The 12,563-nt window shown below is 36.3% G+C and overlaps 1 protein-coding gene across 2 annotated transcripts in view; it reads left to right on the forward strand.

Annotated features, from left to right (window-relative positions):
• Nucleotides 1-727: 727 nt before the first annotated feature.
• SLC30A6 (solute carrier family 30 member 6) overlaps nucleotides 728-12,563 on the forward strand; it is a 15,525-nt gene continuing 3,689 nt past the window's right edge. Inside the window, exons 1-12 of one of the 2 annotated variants that reach the window (XM_010177028.2) lie at nucleotides 728-809; nucleotides 1,442-1,526; nucleotides 2,479-2,521; nucleotides 5,070-5,135; nucleotides 5,558-5,638; nucleotides 6,890-6,925; nucleotides 7,766-7,860; nucleotides 8,687-8,735; nucleotides 10,580-10,699; nucleotides 10,997-11,099; nucleotides 11,406-11,453; nucleotides 11,936-12,004. In XM_010177028.2, coding sequence (XP_010175330.2) covers nucleotides 1,499-1,526; nucleotides 2,479-2,521; nucleotides 5,070-5,135; nucleotides 5,558-5,638; nucleotides 6,890-6,925; nucleotides 7,766-7,860; nucleotides 8,687-8,735; nucleotides 10,580-10,699; nucleotides 10,997-11,099; nucleotides 11,406-11,453; nucleotides 11,936-12,004 — 738 coding nt within the window. In that variant the 5' untranslated portion in view covers nucleotides 728-809; nucleotides 1,442-1,498. The remainder of the gene's footprint in view (nucleotides 810-1,441; nucleotides 1,527-2,478; nucleotides 2,522-5,069; nucleotides 5,136-5,557; nucleotides 5,639-6,889; nucleotides 6,926-7,765; nucleotides 7,861-8,686; nucleotides 8,736-10,579; nucleotides 10,700-10,996; nucleotides 11,100-11,405; nucleotides 11,454-11,935; nucleotides 12,005-12,563) is intronic. The other variant, XM_029087233.1, reaches the window with a different exon arrangement.

Consider the following 12,563-nt stretch of genomic DNA (forward strand, 5'->3'; position numbering starts at 1 on the left):
CTTGGGCCCTCTGAGGCAGGGGAGCAAGTAGCATGGTTGATGAATATTTCTGGTAGTCTGTTCCCTGTCACACTTTTGGAAGAGCCATGTAGCAGCTCCTCGCTCCCATCTCCTGCATGCATGTGTGTTCTCTCCACCCCAGGAAAGGAGAGGGAGCACCTACGGTGATGGCACCTACTCTATGCGTTTAGGTTAAGCCATGACTGAGGTGTTTGTATGTCTCATCAAGTTACTGGCCTTGAGTTCACCACGTTACAGATGATACCAGCGTTAGTTTTATTTCTCTGATGGGTTCTCATTTACGTATATGTAAACAATATTTTCCTGTTTAATAAACCAGTTGGCTTTGGGTGGGAAGTGTGCCTTGATAAAGAATACTATTTGTGTTTTCAGAACATCTGTAGTAGATTTATTTAAATAAAAGTAGAAAAAAGCAATCTTTAAATGGTATTTTGATATGTTTTCCAGTAAACTTGAATTCTGGATTGTGTCTAAATGAAGCTTGATTCAAGGTCATTCATCATTTTCTAATACAGTAACCATGTAAAATGATTATCAAAAAATACTGCTGAATTTAATGTTTACTGACTATCTCTAGTTAACAAAAAACATTCTGATTCTTTAATATAATTATGAAAATAGTTCATAAATGAAGATTTCCTTTTTGCTAATATAAACTATGGTTTAAGTGAAATTTTTAATTAAACTCTTAATTTTTTAAGGGGACAATACACCTGTTCCGCAAATCACAGAGATCATTGGTTGGAAAGTTAACACATGAATTTAGGCTGGTTGCAGCAGATAGGAGGGTAAGTATTTCATTTAAAAGTGAATAATAATAAAAAAGACATTAGCTGTGCTAAGTTAAATTACATTATCAACTTGAGTATATTTTGAGAATATTTCTTTGAAATTTTCCAGCTGTGCTTAAAAAAGAAAAAAAATCGTGCTGTGAAACTGGATTCTTCCTGTGCATTGTCCCTGTCAGTTAGCGTTGTCCAGAGCTGTACATATATTTAATGCGTTCAGGAGAGCTGGGAACTGAGTATGCACAGATGGTTTCAAGACCTAAGACCTAAGTTCCAGCACAAAGAAAGGAACACACTAATATGAAGTTGTCTAAGTCTGTCTTCAAAAGTCAGATGGTGTGTGCTGTAATTAAATGCAAATATTATACAGGGGTGATTTTTTTAGACCAAAAAGTTATTTTAAGTATGGTGCACAAGTGCTGTTTATAAACAAGTTTTGAGACAATCAGTGAAGTTAAAAATAGAATATGGGCTTGTTGTTCTGAAATGAGTTGTAAATTTTTCATAGAGAGGAGAAGCCAGTTCTGCTTGCATGATGAAGCACTGCAATATTGTTTTCTAAAACCAGATAGATATATTTTTGTCTTGTAAAGTTTGGAAGATATAAAATGCGTATTTATTCTCATCAACAGTCCTGGAAGATCTTGCTATTTGGTGCTATAAATTTAATATGTATTGGCTTCCTGCTAATGTGGTGCAGCTCTACAAACAGCATAGGTAGGTGGCTCTCTTGTACTGAAACTACAACCAACTACCATGTGTTTCTTAGAAGCCTGTGAAGTTCTAACATAGTCAAAAGACAAAGTTCAGCACATAATGGAGTTAGGTGGCTGCACAGCCCGGTTTGGAAAGTGCTTCCTTCTTCATTTGCTACAGTCAGTTTAGAGACATTTCTTAAAGGGAACTGTGGATGGGTGATAGGCCTTCAAAGTTTGCAAGGTTTTCCAGACCTGCTGGTCATTTTCTTCTTGCAGTACCCTCTTTCAGATTGCAAAAAAGTAGACTTTTAAGCTAGTCCTCAAGCCTGTCCCTTATATAAATAGTACCAGTGACATACAGAGACCCTCCTTTGCAGTTGAATGAAGGTGTTTGTAGTGTGGCAAAAGGCTTCTCTGATTCTAGGAATGCCCCTTTTCAATATTTCGTATATCTTCTACTGTTGTATAGGGGCTCCAAGATGCTTCCCATCATCTGTACTGAAAGTAGAATACCTTACATTTTTATTTTGTGACACAGGATTTCTTACAGTTTCAGGATGGGTTGGAGAAGCCAAACAAGTAAAAAATTCTGTTGAACCTACTTTTCACTGCAGTAACGCACGTAAGAAATCTCCCGCTTTGGCAGATGATGTGTTACTAGAAGATCTCCTAACTTTTCTGTATTTGAATTCTTAGTCACAACTTAGTCACAAGGTTAATACCTTTTGTATCTGGGCATTATTAGAATTAGGATTGCCGTAATCAATCTGTTTATGAAGTTAAATATATTAGTGTGTTTAGGAGATATATATTATATACACATACAAAAAATACAGAGGCTTGCTCTATCAGCAGAGATAGTTTATGTAGACAGAAGATGAAAAAGAGCTGCATGAGAGGGACTTGGAAGAATACAAGTGATTTCTGCATTGAAAAATTATATTAAGCTTTAATATTTGCTTTTTTTACAGCTTTAACAGCTTACACATATTTGACAATCTTTGACCTTTTCAGGTGAGATTTTTTTTCCCATTTAGTCTTACTGTTCATTTGTGCCTGTCTTTATATATTTCTATGCATATAAAATTTATTTCCAGATACAAACACATGTTATTTAGAGTCATCAGTATGGAAGCACTAACTGGTTTAAATATTGCTTAAATTAGTATAAAATTATACATCACAGTAAACAGATGAGAATAAACATCACAGCAGCACTGAGAGTGACTAGTAACAAGGCAGTTCAGTCGCGGCTTTCTCTGCGCAGCCGTGTGAGAACATAACGCAGAAGCTAGGATCGAACTGTTACCTGGTGGTTTGCTCGGAGTGTTTCCCCCGTGTCACAGGCATTGGATCTGAAGTATGCTTCGGTTTTAGTATTAGGAAACAAGGAGTATGTAATCCTATTTCTGTTTCAGCGTATTTCAAGAGCTAGAGCCCATGCAGTCTTCCAATACTATCATTAGATATTTTTAATATTTTTCCTCTCATAACAAAATTATATTAAAAATACTTTTAAGTATGAAAGTTCTGAGCACTTTGAGAACACTGATAATAGAGACATGAAATATATTCAGTTCTTACCTGAGAGGCAGATTGGTAGCAGTGGTTGGGAATTAAACTGCATAAAATGCTTGTATTTTTTTAAACTGTTAACCTACATTATCTTTCTTACTAGCTCACTAGCTTGTAAAAAGTATTGATCAGCTATCTGCAGTCTACATACTATAGCTTATCTGACTGATAGCAAAACATAAATAACAGCAGCAGACATGCAGAAATGAAAGTGAATGGTTGATACAGGCACAAAAATACTTGATCTGTGACTGCATTAGAATTGTGATATAACTTTAATTAATCTCATATTTCTCTTAGAGTTTTGTACCTACTGAGTTTTGTCATCTTGACTCAAAATACCTTTTTCATCTTGGGGAAATTTTATGTTGTATTTTGTATTTGTATAGAATATTATTTATTTATTTATTAGTTTTAGGAGTAGACGGAATTCCCCTGGCACAGACATATTAGTTTAATTAGGGGATGAACTAGAAGAATATTCTAACTCACAGCATTCTCTTGAAAGAGTTTTCATTTCCTGTAAGGGAGAACAATGCTCAGTAGTTCTGCTCCAAAAATTATTTTTTGGGTTTTTTTTCATTTTTGTCATCTTCCTGGTCATTTATAATAGTCTTACTGAGTATATGAAGTTACTGTTTTGTATGTAAGCAGTATTATTTCCTCTGCTTTTGCTATTACTTCACATAGCTGTGGTTTAGGTTGTGAGGAGGATGTGATTGTTCAGCAGCTGAAGGGATGAGTTCTTGATCCAGTCTGATTTAATACTGTCATTAATTAAGAAAGGGCTGGAATAAAGGCACAGATGGCACTGAATCCAGGTGCCATCTTTTTTCCAGGAAAAAAAAATTGTCCAAAGGGGTCAATAGAGGAAAAATAGGCAAAGGAAATGAGACTTGTCCTAGAAAAATTCAGGCTAGTACCACAGGGATAAAATAATTGGAATTTCAGATGTTCAGTGTAGAGAAAAACTTGGAAAGAAAATGGCAAGAGAGACCTGTGACTGTCAGTGAATGGCCAGTCAGATGAGAGCTTGTGTGGATGAGTGCAGCCAAAAAAAGTAAATCTGTTTTGGCCGTATATGTGAACAAATTGCAGCGTGGAGAAGCAAGGCAATGCTTGGCATAGCTTGAGACTGATGCTAGAGTGCCAGATCTAATTCATGGTAAGTCCTTCTCTAAAGGAAGAGTTTAACGGAGAGCTGTATTCACTTTTTCACTGGGATGCAAAAGAAGTGACACAAATGTGACAGTCTTGTCATCTTGTTTATCTTGTTCATTCTCCTCTAAATGGCCTTTCTCAGCTTGCGGTTATTTCTAGGCAAGTTCATAAAGCACATGTAAGAAGAACATTTACTGGGTGTCTAGTTTGATATTTTCCTAGGCTTTTGCTTTGTGCTTTTTATTACTATATGTGACATTCTGTGTGTGATACCAGACAGTATTAAAAGGATTTTCTCAAACTACCTTTGCCTGTTCATCAGATTCTGGGGTTCCTGGTCTCATGTGCTCCAGGTCCCTTTCAGGGTTCACCCAGATTAAACACTGGTTGCGCTGTGTTGTGTCAGGGCCCCAGTGGAAAGATGCAATGCGTTTGGAGTTACAGTAAACTTGATTTAGGCTGAGTGATGTTCTGTATTGAAGAAGGTTGGTGGTAGCCTTTGTAAACACAGCGTGCTGTAAGCACAGCATTAAGCTGTCTCCTGGTGTAAGGAATTAGACCTACTACCATTCTACTAAAATTATTTGCTTCCCTTTTTATGGGAACAGCTGAGACATCTTTGTGCAGTCTCAGTTTTATGTCCAAGCACAACTTTTCTGGATTCACTGGAACCCTCATTGTGACAGTGATGGAGGGCTTGAGTTCATGGTGAGATGTGGTTATGTTCATTTGTTCAGTTCAGATGGCTGAAGTGTATATTTGTAGGTTATCCAGTTTGTGAAGGCTGCAGTTATTTATCAGAGTCTAATTCTCCTTCTTTTTTCAGTTTGGTAACATGTCTGATAAGCTACTGGGTAATGATGAAGAAACCCAGCCCAGTCTATTCATTTGGGTAAGTACTAATAACAAGATCCAGTGTTTGATAATACAATGTTTGATACATTGCTGACTGTCATTGCCTGTATCCCCTAACAGCCGTGACTAACAGTCTGTGTGTAGAAGAGCCTAAAAATAAGGACACTCCAGACTGATGCTGTAAAGAACAGTTAGAGAATAGGGGAAGAGAGGAAAGGGGAGGGACAGGAAAAGAATTAAGAAATGCTTAATTTTAAGCTGTTTGTGGTAAGTGGAGCGTGGGCTTAAAAGAAATTGAAAATAATGCCTGTTCCATAAAACTTCCTGGTTCTTCCCATCTATCTGCTCTTGAAAGAACTGGAAATAGCAGGTCTATCTTGCTGGTTCCTGCACAGAGCAGAATGCATTGGATGCATTGTTCAATTTTCATTGTTTCTAAACTTAATTCTCAAATTTCAGGTTTGAAAGGTTTGAAGTTCTAGCTGTATTTGCATCTACAGTTCTGGCACAGCTTGGTGCTCTTTTTATACTGAAAGAAAGGTAGGGTTATGTACCTTTTTCTTTGAATTTTTATTACACATGAAGATATTCCAGATTGAGCAAATGTATATGCATTCTACAAATGTTATCTGTAGAGAGATACTGTAGAAAAAACTTCAGATTTTTTAAAATATTGCTAAACCTTACTGCTCACTGCTATTGATTACACTACATGTAGGCTTTAGATGCAATTATACGAATTGATAAATGTAACTAAACAGCTTTCAAGGAAAAGACTCAGTGTTTTTAAGAATCATTTTACAAAAAGTTAGGTATTTAATTTAATGCATTTCCCTATTCATGTTGACTTTATAAGTTCATTAGGAAATAAATTTTTTTTTTTACTTCAGTACTTCATGATTTAAAACAACTTCATAATATATTAAGGATTTGAATGTTTAAACTGTCAACTTCGTCAGTCTCTCAAAATTTGCTCAAGTATTAATTTGACATACCATCTACACTTCAAAGCATTTGTATTTCAGGAAGTTAGCCTAAAATAATATTATAGTCTTTAAAAATGAAGAGACTTATTAACATCTGGAATTTAAAACTGGGGCAGTGTACCTTCCATTTTTCTATTCAGAGACTCTATTTTCTCTATAAAGGGCTATGTTAACAACTTAGCAATTTTATGCTACAGGTTGATCTGTCACCCTGACAATACACTGGAATGAATTCTAATAATGATACACTGTCAAAGCTTCCAAGTTTTCAAACATCAATTATAGGAAATTACCAAAACTACCAAAACATGCGTTTTTCTGTTACAGCTGAAGCTCATTTCTTATTTTACTGGTGGGTAAAAAAAGATTTGTATCTCCACCACAGTATCCAACATCTACTTTTTTTTGACCTTGCTTAGTGAGAGGCTGGCTGTAAGTCAGGGATTTCAGACTTAGTTTGTTGTGGTTACCAGCACCGGTGGTGGCAGTAACAGTATTTTTTGACATGTTCATTTACAAGCATCTTTTTATTGTTTAGGCAGCATTCATGGTAGCTACCACCTATGTGGGACAGTTTGGAAATAGTTGCAAAATCTAAATTACACCCTGCTTCTTTTTGGTGTTAAATGCTTTCATTACTTATAAAAACTGCTGTGCTTATTTAAGCAATTAATTTTTTTGCAGTACTGTATCTGTCAGGTTTTGTTTATGAATGGCAGCTGATTCTTCAGAACTGAAAAAATATACTTCAGGTATCAGTGTTTTGTTGTATGAATATAACTCAAATTCTCAATTATTTTTGTAGTGCAGAGCGGTTTCTGGAACAACCAGAGATACACACGTAAGAAATTATTTTGACATGTAAAATTATAGTTTTTTTAGTGACCCTTTGTGTTTCTAATTCTTAATCTAGCATGCATTAATTATGCAAGTACATTCAACATCAAATTGGTTTTGGTACCTTGGCATTTGTTTCAAACTATGTGCAAGCTATGTTGCAAACAGTTTTTTCAAGGTGCGATTGAAATGCAACGCACGTTCCCTCTTAAATAAGGATTTAACGATATATTGCTGGTTTTGCTAGTTTAGTTACTGTCATTTCTTACGGAGGCCTCTTAGGAGGCCTGATATATGGGGGGAAGGATGCTGTGATCATTAAGGGACTGGAGGTGTTGCAAAGATGATGAAGACTATAAAGAATATGGGGAAAGGAAAATAAAGTGTTATGGGGCAAAAGACTGGGACATATAGGGGATGTTTGGTGAAGTTGTAGTTCTCCTGGGAAGGGTTGGGGACATAGAGCATAAATCCATAGGAAGTTAAGGGGTTTTTAGCTGTACTGCTGAGGGGACAATGTATTTATATCTTAAAAGGACAAACGTATATGTGTGTGCATATATGCAATTAGTTAAGAACCGTTACTCAACGTTATGAACAGCCTAATGAGGGAACACTTAAGGGATGAAGTTCAGTGTCTCATATAACCCTTCAAATGATAGTACACTGCCAGTCATTAAGGATTACACTAGTTTATCTTGCTCTTGTTTTCAGTCTCAGTGAAAGATACCAAGCAAAGTATTTTGATATTGTTACTAGTAATTACAGCTTGATTTCACTTTTTGTGATGATGTGAAATTAAGATACTTTTTTGGTTATTGTTGTTGTTTTTTCCCCTCCCTAGGGGGCGACTGCTGGTTGGTACTTTCGTGGCTCTCTTTTTCAACTTATTTACAATGCTTTCCATTAGGAATAAGCCTTTTGCTTATGTCTCTGAAGGTATGTGATAAATGAATCTATAACAACAATTGGGAAAAGATTTTAATGTTCCTATTTTTACCAAGGTATAGCCTGTCTGGTAACTTCTTTAACTAGCGGGTATATATTACCATTACCTCCATTAATATAGCTTCATGTAGTTTAGAATTGCTGGCCAAATTTCAACTCTATTGTGCTTATAGGGCTCTCTGAGTATTATATAGTCGTTAATATGATAAAGTTAGTATCATTTTAATGCTGAAGTACCCTTTGTTTTCAATCTTTTGGATTCAACCAGTGAATGTCATCTGATAGGTATGGAACTTTGAAGGCAATTTATGGATATATTAATGAATTAAAAATAAATTAATGTAATAATTCTTAATATTTCTTTTACCTGTGACTTTTTCATTGTGAAGTAGGCTTGCAGTCATTCCCACTAACTGTTGGTAGACCATTGAGCATTGTGAAAAATAGTAAATTTTGAGGAGCAGTCTTTTTTTCATGGTTTTTCATATATTTTACCATAATTAATGCTTCATTTCAGTGAATATAGTTTTACTTAAATTGTTTATAGTTGTATATTATGCTTTATATTATATAAAAGATAATTAGGATAGTTATCTGCAATTATATTTGTAATTAATCAGTTAGATTTTTATGAGAGAGGGGCATTTCACGGCCTGGAAAAGTCAGACTTTGGGTTTTTTTCAAGTGACAGTGATCTTTTGAGATACATTTATTCATTCACAATGTATTGGGTTCTTCCCTTGAAGTAAAACTTTAAGTGTACTTTAAAATGGATTCCTTTGCTTGTAGTAATTGTATTACCTTATTTCTTTTGCAGCTGCCAGCACAAGTTGGCTTCAGGAGCATGTTGCAGATCTTAGTAGAAGGTAAAGCTTTATAATGTTTTTCAAAACTGTTAACTTCTGGAAGGCACTGTTGTGTTTTTGTGTATAATAATGATTTGGACAGGTATTGAGGCATAAACTGTTGTATGTTAGAGCTTTTAAAATAGCTTTGCCTACTGTAGGTCTAGTGTATGAACTCTAGAGCAAACATTGTCTCTCATATTTCCCAGATACAGCAATCTAAGAGAAATCCATCTTTCTGCATAACTTTCCCTTTTAATGTATTCAGTTCATTGTGTGTACTGCTCCTTGAATGAGGTGAGGTAAATTAGTTTTGTCCTGTACAGACTTGAACTATATTTCTCAACAATCATTGCCTGAGTGATATATTTTGTAGTAATTTGTGTTTATTTACATAAGGAGGACATGGAGCTACTGGAGCAAGTTCAGAGGAGGGCCATGAGGATGCTCCGAGGGCTGGAGCACCTCTCCTGTGAGGACAGGCTGAGAGAGTTGGGGCTGTTCAGCCTGGAAAAGAGAAGCCTGAGGGGAGATCTTATAGCAGCTTCCAGTACCTGAAGGGGGCCTACAGGAAGGCTGGGGAGGGACTTTTACCAGGGCATGTAGTGATAGAACAAGGGGAAATGGCTTTAAGCTGAAAGAGGGTAGGTTTCGATTAGATATTGGGAAGAAATTATTTCCTGTGAGGGTGGTCAGACACTGGAACAGGTTGCCCAGAGAACTTGTGGATGCCTTGTCTCTGGAAGTGTTCAAGGTCAGGTTGGATGAGGCTTTGAGCAACCTGGTCTAGTGGAAGGTGTCCCTGCTGATGGCAGAGGGGTTGGAACTAGATGATCTTTAAGGTCCCTTCCAACCCAAACTATTCTATGATTCTATGACTCTGTGGGGTGGGCAAATGACTAGGATGGTTGCAGTTTAACTGTGATACATGAAACAGGTTACTCACTGAAACATAGCTGTGGAAATCCCTCACCTGTCCAGCAGGAAACTGGAAAGTGTGTGTCTTCCAGGGGCTGAAGCAGTGTTGCTCATTCATTTTGTCTGTTAACTGTCTTTCTTGTATTGGGTATCTGAATGTGAGGTAACATTGTTTGCAAATAATTTTGTCAGATGTCAGAAATGTTTATTTTGAGCCATACATGCTCTTCCAAGTACTTATGCTGTCAGTATCAGAATAAGAATGTTAAGCCATATTGTATGACATGTATGCTGGAAAGGCCATCTGTTTCTGCATGTTGTGATTTTTGTATACAGTTGAGGAAAGCAGAGAACTCTGCCTTGTTAAACAGATTTTATACTGGTATAAGGTATTATATCATCAGACCCAAATTCTACAAACAGCTTTGGAAGACCAACAATAAGGTTGTCCAAATACCTGGAGTTTCAGTTTAAAAAACCCACATGAATAGCAATCACAGGCACTATCAGAGTTGTTCTTTAACGATGTGGTAATGCGACAGTTGTGTTGTGTACAGCTGACACAGCTAGCTGCGTTACCAGACAATAGAAACTAGCACAAGAGATGTATTTTAACATGTAGAAAAACTGTATAAAGTTCAGTGTAGTATAACATTTTGTAGATGGGAAAATAGACTTAAAGCAAATTTAAGATGCAAGAGGTAAGTACTAGTTTCAGATATGAGACAGAATGGGACATGGATCTAAACTTGATTGATTTTTGCTGACATCAGACTATTGCAAAACTTTTAGCAGAATTAAAGGGGCATTTATAGTCCTCAGAGACATCATTTGCTGTGACTGCAAGGTGTATTTGAAGTGAAATGCTGAAGGAGTGGGTATAACTTTTGGGTTTTGGAGTAATGATAAACAGCTAGCTGACAACTGCTTTTTCTGCTTTGTTACAGTATTTGTGGAATCATCCCAGGACTGAGTAGCATCTTTCTGCCACGAATGAACCCTTTTGTCTTGATTGATATTGCTGGAGCTCTAGCTCTTTGCATTACATATATGCTCATTGAAATCAAGTACGTGCAGTTGTTGTTTGAAAAAAGTAACACTTTTTGTATCCAGTCTATAGGAAATAACTTTTTATACACGAGAGGAACAATCTCATCAAAAGCTGTATTTTGTATGAACGGGATTGCCACTCCATGAATATATTCGTCTTCTTTCAAAGACATATAGTTCAGATGAGATTAGTTATGTGTAATATTCTGTAACTGTGTGTAATTTAAAAGGATGAAAAAAACCCAAAAGAAAATTCTTATGCTTTTCAAAAATGTAAATACCTACTTTTGTTTAAAATTGCTCTTTCTCTCTAGCAATTATTTTGCAGTAGACACAGCATCTGCTGTAGCAATTGCTTTGATGACATTTGGTACCATGTATCCCATGAGTGTCTACAGTGGGAAAGTACTACTCCAGGTAAGGCAGTGTCACAAAACAAGGCTTTTTGTGGTTTCAGTTTTCTTAAATGTCCTTATTTTTTAAAAAAACATAAAATCTGTTTTAAGCATTTGAATAGGAAGTCTTCCAAGGGGAATTTGTGATGTGCTAGAAGAATTTTAAAGGCAGTTGAAATATGCATCATGAAGTCTTACGAATTTATTAATTCCACTGGTCTCTTGTGTAGGTAGACGAGACTTAAAGACTCTCTTACTTAAACAGGGCAGTTAATCTTTATTATAACCTTTTTCTTCTTTTTTTTTTCCCCCTTATTTTTTCTTAAAGACAACCCCACCTCATGTGATTGGCCAGTTAGATAAACTTCTTAGAGAGGTAAGTCAGTGTATAACACATAATACAGTGTGCACAGATAACATTAAATAAGCATTCAGGAATATAAAGAGTTTTTGTGAATAGTGTCATTCCAGTATCTGGAACAAATTTGTTAAAGTAGTGCGGGCTGTTTTTATTAACTAAATTCAAGCTACCATTGAAGTGGGGGGAGGAAAAGACGTACAGGCAGCTGTTGACTTACAGACTATCAAGTTGAGAAAAAATTACAGTTTGGCAGCAAGAGTTACTTGAAATGTAAATCCACCTTTTTGGTGGATTTGGATGTTTAAGGGTAGCAGAAGTACAGTAGATAAGCATTACTGGCATCATTAACAGACATCATCCGTTCTGTGTATGGAAGCTTTTATTTCACTACTGAAAATGCTGTATTATTCAGCTATGTGTAAAAGTACATTTCTAAAAGGATTTGAAACAGTAATTCTAATTTATTTTCATATTTCTGGATGTCTGCATAAAATTAGGTTTCCACTTTGGACGGTGTCTTGGAAGTTCGAAATGAGCATTTCTGGACACTAGGTTTTGGCACTTTGGTAAGTTATGTATTTATTGTTTTTTTAGCCTTTAAAAAAGAGTTGTCAGTTAATACTTTAAATTTATTTAAATAAAGTAAGATATTTCTTTTAAAATATTAAATATAAAAAAATTGATGGAGTCAGTCTTTGTGATTGATTGCAGAACTTTCAAAATCACAGAATGGTTTAGGTTGGAAGGGACCTTCAAAGGTCATCTAGTCCAACCCCCCTGCAGTGAGCAGGAACATATGCCTGCATCAAGCCTGACCTTGAACATCTCCAGGGATGGGGCTTCCACTACCTCTCTGGGCAACTTGTTCCAATGATCCACCACCCTCATATTGAAGAACTATTTCCTAATATCCAACCTAAATCTACCCTTTTCTAGTTTAAAACCATTACCCCTCATCCTGTTGCTACCTGCCCTTGTGAACAGTTCTTCCCCAGTTTTCTTATAGGCACCTTTCCACTACTGGAAAGCTGTTATAAGGTCCCACCGGAGCTTTCTCTCTCCTCCTGTTTGTTTCCCATCCTGTGTGCATTGGTGTAGAGGCACTTCAGCTGGGCTGGTGGCCGT

The sequence above is a fragment of the Antrostomus carolinensis genome, unplaced genomic scaffold, assembly GCF_000700745.2.
Source record: "Antrostomus carolinensis isolate BGI_N321 unplaced genomic scaffold, ASM70074v2 scaffold35611, whole genome shotgun sequence".
NCBI classification, from domain to species: domain Eukaryota; kingdom Metazoa; phylum Chordata; class Aves; order Caprimulgiformes; family Caprimulgidae; genus Antrostomus; species Antrostomus carolinensis.